Genomic DNA, 12,117 nt, shown 5'->3' with positions numbered 1-12,117 from the left:
AATTAGTTGACTTTAACTCATTAAAAAAAATCTCAGTTCAGTATATAATCTTTGAATTCGAAGAAGGAAAAATATAGCTGCAAACTTAAATATTGATGGGACATTTAAATTTTGCTAATAAGGTGAATTACGTTGATTTTTGAATGTTAGCTAACTGCATTTCTTAGAAAAACTCCATGTGATCTGATGTATTATCCTTTTAATGTTTTGTTTGGTTTGATTTGCTAAATTTTTGTTTAGAATTGTTGCATATATGCTTATGGGAGAGATTTGTCTGTAGCTTATTTTTTTAATAATGTTTTTGTTTGGTTTGGGTATCAGAGTAGTGTTAGCCTGAGAGAGGAATTTGAAAATATTCCCTCCTCTTCAACTTTTTGGGAGGAGTTTGTATAGAATTGGTATGATTTCTTAAATGTTCGGGAGAATTCAGCAGTGAATCCATTTAGCCTAGGAGTTGTCTTTGTGGAAAGATTTTTAACTATAAATTCAATTTCATTAATAGGTTAGCTATAGGCCTGTTTAGGTTATCTATTTCTTCTTGAGTAAGCTGTGGTAGTTTGGGTCTTGCAAGATATGTTTCCATATTGTCCATGAATTTATTAGCAGAAACTTGTTCATAATATTCCTTTATTATTCTTTTTAATGTCTCTGGAATCTATAGTGATGATACCTCTCCATTCTTGATATTGGTCATTTGTATCTTTCCCCCATTAGTGTGGCTATAGGTTTATCAGTTTTATTAATCTTCTCAAAGAATCAGCTTTTGATTTCCTTTTCTCTGTCTTTGTTTTCCTACTTTACTGCTTTCTGTTCTGGTCTCTACTAGTTCCTTTTTTTCTGCTTACTTTGCATTTCTTTGTCCCTTTAGTTTCTATAGGTGGAAGCTGAGAACATGGATTTAAATAAGACCCTTTTTTAAAAAAATATGAACATTTAGTGCAGGGTTTCTCAATAGTGGGACTATTGGCATTTTAAGCTGAATAATGTTTTGTTGAGAGGGCTGTCCTATGCATTATAGGACATTTAGCAGTATCCCTGGTCAGTACCCACTAGATGCCAATAGCAACCCCTGGCAACAACCAAAAATATTTCCAGATACTGCCAAATGTGTCCAGATGGGCAGTGAATGTCCCTGATTGAGAACCACTGGTTTAGTGCCGTAAATTTCTAGGTAGTGCTTTTGCGGCATTCTGTAAATTTTTATATATTGTGTTTTCATTTAGTTCAAAATACTTTCTGAATTCCCTTTTGATTTGTACTTTTACCCATGGGCTATTTTGAAATGTAGTTTCCAAATATTTGGTGACTTAATTCTGTGGTCAGAGATCATACTTTGTATGATTTGAACCCTTTTGAATTTGAGACTTGTTTTATGGCCCAGAACGTGGTCTGTGTTTGTAAACATTCCACATGCACTTGAGAAGAATGTATATTCTGTTATCATTGAATAGAAGAATTCTGTAAGTGTCAGTCAGGTCATGTTGGTTGATACTGTTGTTCAAGTTTTGCTGTTTACATCCTTGCTGATTTCTGCTTATTGATTATTCTGTTGATTATTGAGAAGGGAATATATAGCCATTCCAGCTTTATTTTGACCAGTATTAATTGGTGTATTGTCTTCTGTCCTTTTACTTTCAACCTATTTGTGTCTTTATGTTTAAAGTGGGTTTATTGTAGGCAGCATATAATTGGATCTTGCTATTTTATCCATTCTTAATGAAGAACTAGTTGGTCTGTTTGACTACTGGGAAGTTTGTGTCACTGCTTAAGGTGCTGTCTCCCCTAACAAGTGTATTCCTGATCTCACGGGGGAACATGTAGAGATGGGGGCCAACTTGGTGGACAGGTTGGAGGGCTATTGCATTCTCCTCACTGTTCCTACCTGGGACCAGGCAGGAGCACGTGAAGGCAGGGCAACCCTCTGGGACCGTAAAGGGAGCCAACAACTGTGCCTGAGAGAGATGGGACTTTTGGAATCTGTCTTGCACTGTTGCTGACCAGTCATAATCTTCACTGGCCTTAGTACTCTGTTAAACTAGGTGTTAACCTATTAGTTGTTGAGTTGTGGAAGGTGGAGCGGTGGATGCCAGGAGAGGAGCTCAGCACAGTGACTGTTTACCATCTAGAATGTAAGCATTGCAAAAATATAATCACTGGTATGGCTGTATTAGTATATACTGGCCAATTATGTGATATGTGCACCTCTGTTTATCATGTTTGAGTATTCTGGGTTTAATTCTAATTACTGCATCCTAACTCCTATTAGGAAAGGAGGAAAATAAAGAGATCACCACAGGAAACGTTTTCACCTACCATGATTGTCTATGGTTGCCCTGACCTCTCCCCTGAGCTTCAAGGCTTACATACATCTCTACTTCGAAGCCCTATCAACAAGCCCCTCAAATTCAACAGTTCAGTTCGCTGAGGCTTAAAACTTAGGAGTCATATTTGTATCTCTTTCTCTTCCCCACCTTCCGTAGTCACCTGCTGTTGACTTTTCCCACAAAGAGAATCCTGTTGATTCAGCAAAGCTGAGGTTATTAAACTTACAGCAACAAGGGAAAGCGCCACTTTGACAGAGTCTTGGTAGTTAGGGGAAGTTAGGAAAGGGTATTTCTAGGGTTTTAAGATTGAGATTCACATGGTGTAAGGCACATCCTTCAAGATGAGGAACCGGTTAGGGTGGGCAAAGTTTGTGACATGGTATTTGGAATTAGTGGACATAATAAGAAAAGGCTCTTGAAGTAATTTGTTATCCTGTCAGGAGAGCTCTTTGCCCTGATGTACACACTGTTTGCCCAGATAAGTTAGTTTCTAAGAATTTCCTGAAGCAAACAGTAAAGCTAATTACTGGTTTAGTCTTATCATCCTGGGCAAAAAAAATTTCCTGAGGCACAGTTATATCATGTTGACTCAATTCTCTCTGCTACTCTTACTTTTAAACTTTTCTTTACTCCTCTTTTTTCTCCCTACACCACTGCCCTAGTTCAAGCTCTTGTCATAACTTGCCTAGACTATTTAAAATGCCTTCTAACTCATCTATAGTCTTTTGCCCTCAGATTTGTTTTCCATACTGCCACCAGAGTAATGTAACTGTATTGCAACTCTGACACTGATGTGTGTAAAACCTTTTAGTGGCTTCTGGTTGTCTGTAGGATAAAATCAGCACCTGAACCTTGTCTGCACTCTTTTTGCATTGCTGTCCAGCATTTAATTTCCTGCATCTACACGTTTGTTGATGCTGTTGCCTCCACCTGGAATAACTTTTCCCTCCTACTATATGTGGCTTCCTTTAAAAGTTAAGTCGGGCGATATCTCCTATAGGAAATGTTTCCTGAACCCAAACTGTGCTTCGAGAACACTATAGTGCTATTATTACATTCACCATATTGTACAGAAATTACCTTTTATGAGGGGAGAGAGCCACCTAAAGCCAAGTTGTCTTATTTCTGTATCCACTAGCATCTGCATTAGGGCCCATCACATAGTAAGTTCTATTTTTACTGACCCAAACAAATTGGGACAGAAGGGGAGGACTTAAGGACTTAAGGGGAGATAAGAGCTGATGATTTAACTTTAAATTGATGTATTTGAGGCAACATCCATGCACCCAAATAGAGAAATTTAAATACAAGAGCAAGATTTAAAAGTATTATTGGGAAATAATGATTTCCCAATAGTAGTTTGAATTGATTATTTCACCAAGAGTGATAGTGTAAACAAGAGAGCATAGATTGAGGATTGGTATTTGGGAAATATACTCGGTGGGAGAAAGTAGAGGAAGCCCTCAGACATATCAGTAGCAACAGAAATGTTGAAAATAAATCAGAGGCATAGAGATATTGTGGTGGGGAGAGCCAAGGAGGGAAGAAGTGTACAGAGGAGAGCTGGAATCATGGTGTTAAAATTGGCAGAGCATTTAAGGAGTATGGGAACTGTGAAAAGATTTTCTGAATTTGACAGTGTTATGTAGCTAGCAGAATGGGGATTTCATTTCTTTTTTTTCCTTTTTTTGTAGGACAAAGTAAGATTTTTTGTTCTCAGTTTTTAAACTGGCAAAAATACATCCTTTACCTGTGTTCAACCAGGACTTTGTCAAGGGGTGTGGTTTTCTTTATTTGGGAGTAAAGTTTAACTTTATTGAGGGCCTGTAGTAAATGTGACTTTGAATTAACACATTTTCTATTTTTTTCTTGTTATCTCTTTTGTCTTTGTGCGCAAAATCATTATATATAGATTACTTGAAAACAGAATGTTTGGTCTCTCCCTTGATGTGTTAATTCTTACTTTAATTACTAGATTATTTACAGGCCATTGGTAGTTACCCTTTAAGAAGTAGCAAGCAAGATATTATCATTCGTATTTTCATTTTACCAAGTTCATTTTAGAACTATTATGATTATATCACTCATTTTCAAAAAATTTTCAGCCATGAAACCCTTTCCTTAAACGTATATGGAATCCCAATATGTGAATCAGATAAAGTAGAGTTTGTATGAAGCTGTGACAGGGACCTGAAGTCCCTCCTAAGTTGAGTCTAACCTTCTAACTTCCTTCCCTTTTTGTCCAACCAGTGGCCCCTGGGTCTCCTCCATGGAAATCCTAGGGCTACTTAAAGCATAGTTTGAAAATCACTGATATGTAATACTCTTTGTAGAAATGCTGATAACCATATTAGTACTGAAGGGCACAAGATATTTAGATGTCAAGTCAGTTGACACTTTCACTCTGTTCTCTTATTGGTCAGTAGGATGTACAACAATAAATAGCTGCCCAAAGAGCAAATAAACTTGTACTAAAATTATTTAGACAGAGGTTGTATGGCTTCCTTTAAGGGAAGTTGTCAAAGTGGTTCCTTTGTCAATGTGACGCTGGACTACGGTTAAATCTGCAGTCTCCTTCCAACACCAGTGATTCTCTCTGGTCTTATACGTGGCTACATTTATCCTACCTAGTAAATATTATCTAAATATGATGGGGTTCTATTTTATCTTTTATTTCTTCAAATTTATAGTGTGCCATGTATATGAGAGGTCCTGTGTTAAAATGCAGGGGTAGTATTTAAATAAGATAGAGTTTACTATTAAGGAAATAGAAAATTACTGTAAGGCTTGATGAGTACAGTAAAAGAAGTAATCAGAAGCCTATGAAATGAAAGGACCTAACCCAGGCCAGCTCTAGGAACTTGTCAGAAAAAATGCTGGCTTCCCTGAAGACTCCCAAGTTGACTTCAAAGATGAGTAGACTTTAACCAGAGGCAAATAAATAGGGAAAGGTCTTTCTAGGCAGAGAGAAGAACATATAAATAGGCTCTGAAAGAGGGCATGCATGCCTTGTTTGGAGATCTGTAAGTAGTTTAGTATGGCTGGAGCTTAGCATGTGAATGGGGATTGGTGAGTGAAGCCAGATGAAAAACGTCTGTGTTTTGCCAAGCTTAGGAATTTGGACTTTATCTTGAAAGTGTTGTGAAGTGAGTTAAGGATTTTAAGCTGAGCAATTGCATGGTCAGATGTGTGTTTTAGAAAGCATTCTAGCACTAGTCAAGAGAACAGATTAATGAACCTTTCTTGGCAGCAAAGCAACCATTAAGTAATAGACTTTTGCAATAATTTACACAAAAATGTCTGAGGATAGTAGAACTGATGTGGGTGGGAGAATGAAATCAAGATATACTAAGGAGGCAAAAGCAGTAGAATTATTGGTCAGAGACAGAGTGAATTCGGGGATGACTCTTAGTAGGGCTATCCCCCTACTAAGAGAAGTTAAGAAGTAAGGAATTTCATGGGCTTTTTGCCTCAAGATTCTTAGAGTGCCAACTTGAGCAAGGATATGGGTACTTTTTTATTTTTTTATATTTGTATTTGCGTATATTTTTAAAGTGTGATATGAAGAAGTAATAACAGGATGTATTATCAGGGAAGGTTATGGAATTTTTTTTAAATCTATTAGATTAAGGTAGACTCTTACTTAAGATAGTTTAGGAATGAGTGATCTACTTAAAGGGAAAGGAATGGACTACCTTTTGTCCAGTCGTTTGATTATTTAATACCTATTTCATATACTCCATAAATCAATTTTGGTTTGAGAATAAATTAATTTTTAGAAAATCCAGGGATTTTTACATTGCCATTTGTTTGTCAGAATTTTTACCTTTTAAGAAGATATGTGGTAAGATTGGCTTGTCTGTATAAACTAGCTAATTTAGTAATAGTTCTGCTGTGACATGCATTTTAAGATACAAAATTATTTTCCTCGGGGCGCCTGGGTGGCTCAGTCGTTAAGCGTCTGCCTTCGGCTCAGGTCATGATCCCAGGGTCCTGGGATCGAGCCCCGCGTCGGGCTCCCTGCTCGGCGGGAAGCCTGCTTCTCCCTCTCCCACTCCCCCTGCTTGTTTGTGTTCCCTCTCTCGCTGTGTCTCTCTCTCTCAAATAAATAAAAAAAATCTTTAAAAAAAAAAAATTATTTTCCTCAATGCAAACTTTGATTTTCAAGTCTTTGATTGGTGTCATGGGGGAATTAATGTTTAATCCGTTGCTTTTTAACACTCCTAACAGAAGGATGTTTCCTTTGTGTGCTTTGTCACGTCATTTTCAAAAGTTAAGATCTCTTTTAGGCTGGTTGAGGTGGTTAAATCCCTTCAGGGAAAGAATGACCAATGCTGTGCTCCTTAACAGAAAACTAGAGGTAGTGGTTTCAGATTTTGAGATCTGCTCTGTAAAGGGACACCATTCATTATGTTTATTCATTGGTTCTTGAATGTTCTGTTGTTTCTTATCAGTTAAGTCTTCCTTCCCTGTAGATTTGTGATTTCTACTGTACCTTTGAAAGCATTAGAGAGGTACCTCTTCCAGTGACAAAACAAAAAATTGACTATAGTTTAATACCTTAATTTACAAAGTTAATGGTGAGACTTGGACCTTTATAATTGAAAGCTGTTAGTTTACTTTCATTCTATGATGATTTTAGATATGAAAGTACATTCTGATGTTATACTACTTGCAAGAAATTTTTTCCTTAGAATAATTTAATCCTAGTAGAACTTTTTCTTCTTTACGTTTATTTTTATTTTTTTAAAGATATTTATTTATTTATTTATTTATTTGCGAGAGCAAGTGAGCACAAGCGGGGGGAGAGGCAGTGGGAGAAGCAGACTCCCCACTGAGCAAGGAGTCTGACGTGGGGCTCTATCTCAGGACCCTGGGATCATGACCTGAGCTGAAGGCAGACGCTTAACAGACTGAGCCAGCCAGGTGCCCCTCTTCTTTATGTTTAAAAGAAACTTTATTTTCTTCCTTTTTATAAAAGATGTTTTATAAACAGGTTATAGTCCCTGCTTTGTTTAATGTTTTCTAATAGTAAGCCAAAAGATCCCTAAATTTTAGTGTTTAGGAATGGTTTTTTCCTAGTAAGTATGGAAGTTTTCAGAATGTTTTCAGAAATTTTTAGCAGTCTATAATTTGGCCTACATGTACAGATTTCCTTATTCAGGAGTTAGAATGGATTTGAGGGGTAAATCAGAAGGAACACTCATTGGATTATTACAATTAAAATGCTTGAAAGTTCTTTGAATAACATCTCTTCAAATCTTAGAGGTTGTTATAGTTTTATAAGAACTAGTATTATAGTTGTTTTTTTGAAAAGTGAAATGATTTGTTTGAGCTTAGAGTTACTCTGAGAGGAGGGATACTAGTTGCTCATTTTCTATTAAACCAAAATGTTTCATTTGGGACATTAGTTTTTTCTCAGCATGGTAATCCAAAGTTTAAATATGTGAGAAGGTAATAATTACTTTTTCATATTTCTTCTACTCTGTCTGCAGGTTGTAAAAATTAAAATGAACAAACTACGGCAAAGTTTTAGGAGAAAGAAAGATGTTTATGTTCCAGAGGCCAGTCGTCCACATCAGTGGCAGACAGATGAAGAAGGGGTTCGTACTGGAAAATGTAGCTTCCCAGTTAAGGTAAGAGCTCGTGTTTCTATAATTCTAGATGTGGAAAAGAATTGACAGCCTATTATATGTGAAATCCCATTGATTAGGACAATTAAAAGAAAATCCTCTAAAAACTAATCGCTTCATCTTCTGCTTCAAAGTAGAATTAATAAGAAAAATATAATTAGTGATTTTTTCTTTTTATATTTTAAACAGGAATTTCTGATACATAATCTGGAATCACTACAAATAGATCACTTCTGATGAGAAACTAATCCTGAAATATCTAAAAATCCCAAATTATCAAGAATCAAATTATTTTGAGTAAGAAATACTTACTAAGTGGTAGGGCAGAGGGAAGAGGGAGGAGTCTGTTTTCTTAAATACAGGCCTGGTATGTTCTAGAAAATCTTAAAAGAGTTAAAAGGGATTTTCTCTTCAATCTTTTAACTGTTAACTGTACAGAGGGCATTTAAATTAATGCCTTCATTTGTCAGATCAGAAAATGGAAGCTCAAAGAAGTTAAGAACATAGCGAAGAGGTAGAGAAAAGGGGTACCATACAGGTGTTTTTTCTTACTACTACTTGACACTCTGGAGAAAAAGGGTAACATTTAAAGTCATGAAAGAAATGTATATGCTATACTGTTTAGTGAGAAGCAGTTTATAATTACATAAGCAGTCTATGAGATGTATTAAGTGTGGACACAAAAATACAGAAGGAACTAGACCAAAATGTTAGTATCTTCAAGAAAAAAATTTAGTCTAATATAAAATGTTAATATTTTCCCCTTCTTTCTGCATATTCTTATGTGTGAATATTCTTACTGTGATTTTCTCCTCCTTGTACTGCCTCAGTACCATTGATTTAAACATAGCCTGAAGCTTCAGAAAGGAGAAAAATTTGTATGACAGGAAAAGTGATTTGTAGAATCTACAGGTTAAATAAATACATGTGTTTTTTTTTTAAGATTTTATTTAAGAGAGAGCACGAGTGCGTGTGCACACAGGAGGGGCAGAGGGAGAGAGAGAATTTCAAGCAGACTCCCCACTGAGCAAGGAGCCCAACACGGGGGCTCAATCCCACAACCCTGGGATCATGACCTGAACCGAAACCAAAAGTCGGATGCCCAACCAACTGCACCACCCAGGTGCCCCAAAAATACATGGTTTTTAAAATACACAAATTTTTCCACAGTCTGTCAATAACTAAACATTTTCCTAATTACTTAGCTTTGTCTACTTAACTCATTTGCTGAAACTTCTTTTATAGGAATAATAAACTTAAATTTTTAATTTAAAATTTTGGGTATGATATTAAAATATGAAAAAAACCCTCATACATAAAAACTAACACTGTTCTCTACAACCTCCCCCAACCTCATCCCAAAGAGTAGGCTCATTTTGATTGTACAAGTTGAGTATTGTGGAAATGGGTACTCTTACACATTGTTGATTACTTGGAGTATAAATTGCAAACTCTTAGGAAGGCAGTTTGGAAATATCAGTTAAAATTTTATTTTATTTTATTTTTTAAAACTTGGGGTTTACATTTTGTTTTAAAGATTTTATTTATTTATTTATTTGTCAGGGATGAGAGAGAGAGAGAGAGCACAAGCAGGAGGAGCAGAGAAGCAGGTTCCCAAGGAGCCCAATGTGAGACTCCATCCCAGAGTCCTGGGATCATGACCTGAGCTGAAGGCAGACACTTAACCCACTGAACCACCCAGGTGTCCCAGTTAAAATTTTAAATGCACTTTTCATTTGACCAGAAATTTTACATTTAAGAATTACATTTAGGGGCACCAACTCTTGATCTCAGCTCAGGTCTTAACTTCAGGGTCATGACTTCAAGTCCTGCATTGGGCTTCATGCTGGGCATGGCGCCTACTTAAAAAAAAAAAAAAGAAAGAAAGAAAAAAGAGAATTACATTTAAGGGACACCTGGCTGGTTCAGTCAGAAGAGCATGTGATTCTTGATCTCAGGGTTGTGAGTTCAATCCCTACATGGGTATGGAGATTAATTTAAAAAATAATAATAATAAACTTAAAAAAATTATGGGAGGCAAACCATAAGAGACTCTTAACTATGGAGAACAAACTGAAGGTTGATGGAGGGAAGGTGTCGGTGGGGGATGGGCAAAATGGGTGATGGGGATTAAGGAGGGCACTTGTGATGAGCACTGGGTATTATATAAGTGATGAATCACTAATTCTATTCCTGAAACCAGTATTACACTATATGTTAACAAACTAGAATTTAAATAACAACTTGAAACAAAAAAAGAATTATATTTAAGTACGTTCATAGATATACTGACAGAAGTGTTCATTAGCATTGTTTGATAGCAAAAATCTGGAAACAAGTTAAATAGCCATCATTCTGGGATTTGCTAAAGAAATTATGACGTCCAGGGCAACCCTCTCGGGTCCCCTCCCTCTTCGGAAGCTTTGTACTTTATCACTCAATAAACTTTGTACTATCACTCAAAAAAAAAGAAAGAAAGAAAAAGAAATTATGACATCCATTAAGTGGAATTCTTTGCCACTCTTAAGGAACAAGGTAGACCTTTTTTCATATATTTAGTAAATTTTTTTGAAGACCTACTATGTGCCAGGCATATGCTAAGTGGTAAACAAAAAGACAGTTCTTGCTCTTGTGGAGTTTATAGTATACTTGTGCGAGTATAGACTTTAATTAGATATTTGCATTAATAATACATGATTATAAACTGAGATAAATGCTTTTTAAAAAGGGAAGGCTGTAGTATAAGAAGTCATATGAGATGAACCTGGAAAGAATTAGGGTGGGGCCTTATAGGCCATGTTAAGGATTTGGGACTTTAAGAATAATAGGAAGCCACTACCTGGTGTGTTTTTTTTTTTCATTATTTATTTATTGTGGTAAAATACATAACAAAATTTACCATTTTAACCATTTCCATGTGTACAGTACAGTAACATTAATGACATTCATATTGTTGTGCAGTCATCAGCACCATCCATCTCCAGAACTTTTCATCTTCCCAAACTGGGACTCTGGGTGTGGTGTGGTTTGGAGGTAGTCCATAGTGGATGTGAAGAGTCTGGTGAAAGATTATTACAGTAATCCAAAGGAGTGGATTACTCTGGACTAGGGTGGTAACTGTGAGAAGAAAGAAATGTAAGTAAATTGAGAGATAATTAAGAGATAAAGGCAACAGGAATTGGAAATGGACTGGACCCAGGGAATGAATGGTGTTAAGGATGACACCTAGTTTCTTGTCCCAAACTGATAGAGGTGATGATCATTGACATAGGAAACACTGAAAGAATATTCTCTGATATGCTCACACAGAAAGATAACTTTAATGTATTATTAGGTGATAAAGGCAAGGCCCAGGACAATGTATATAATATGATTCTGTTTATAGTTAAAAAGAAAAAAATCTATATATCTGCTTATGTATATAAGAAATATCTGTAAGAAGACAAGTAAATCTGAATTATAGAATGGGAATGAAGGATTGGGGATCTTTTTACTTTTCGATGTATATCCTTTGGAACTAGTGACATTTCTTATGAGCATGTATCATATTTGTAATAAATAAGCATATATGTATATTTAAAAAACCTCATTTACAGGATTCTGAGAGGCTAGTATATAGTATTGAAATAATTGAAGTAAAGTTAATTGAAGCACTTCCAATTGGCTGTGAAATGTACAGCTTTTAAATATTTTCTTTTTAAAGATTTTATTTATTTATTTGATGCAGAGAGAGCACAAGCAGTGGGGGGAGCTGCAGGCAGAAGGAGAGGGAGAAGCAGGCTCCCTGCCAAGCAGGGATTCCAATATGGGCCTCAATTCCAGGACCCTGGGATCATGACCTGAGCTGAAGGCAAACACTTAACTGACTGAGCCACCCAGGCACACCAGCTTTTAAGTATTTTGTGTGAGATAAGTAAGATTTAGTATCATTCCGTGCTACTGTCATTTGTCATAACAAACAGTTGATGGGCATGTACCTTAGAGATAAACATGTAAGATGTAAGATTTACATGTTATGCGGGCAGGGGAGCTTATTTAGGGTGGTTTTTGTATGGTCTTCTCCAGATGGCCTCTTGAAATCCTTTCTACAAGACATTCATCCTCTCTGCTAGGCTGTGGCTCCCCACCCCTTATCTGCCTTCCCTTCCCACCCTGCATGC

General features: G+C 36.4%; 1 protein-coding gene across 14 annotated transcripts in view; it reads left to right on the top strand.

Moving 5' to 3' along the window:
* The window catches only part of NUMB (NUMB endocytic adaptor protein), a 190,448-nt gene that overhangs the window by 118,096 nt on the left and 60,235 nt on the right, over positions 1-12,117 (top strand). For all 14 annotated transcript variants that reach the window (XM_078053905.1, XM_078053907.1, XM_078053909.1 and 11 more), the window contains one exon: positions 7,820-7,960. In XM_078053905.1, coding sequence (XP_077910031.1) covers positions 7,835-7,960 — 126 coding nt within the window. In that variant the 5' untranslated portion in view covers positions 7,820-7,834. The remainder of the gene's footprint in view (positions 1-7,819; positions 7,961-12,117) is intronic.

This window comes from Halichoerus grypus, chromosome 8 (genome assembly GCF_964656455.1).
Source record: "Halichoerus grypus chromosome 8, mHalGry1.hap1.1, whole genome shotgun sequence".
Classification (NCBI taxonomy): domain Eukaryota; kingdom Metazoa; phylum Chordata; class Mammalia; order Carnivora; family Phocidae; genus Halichoerus; species Halichoerus grypus.
Note: the sequence above shows the minus strand (reverse complement) of the source record. Positions and strands in the feature narration are given on the sequence as shown.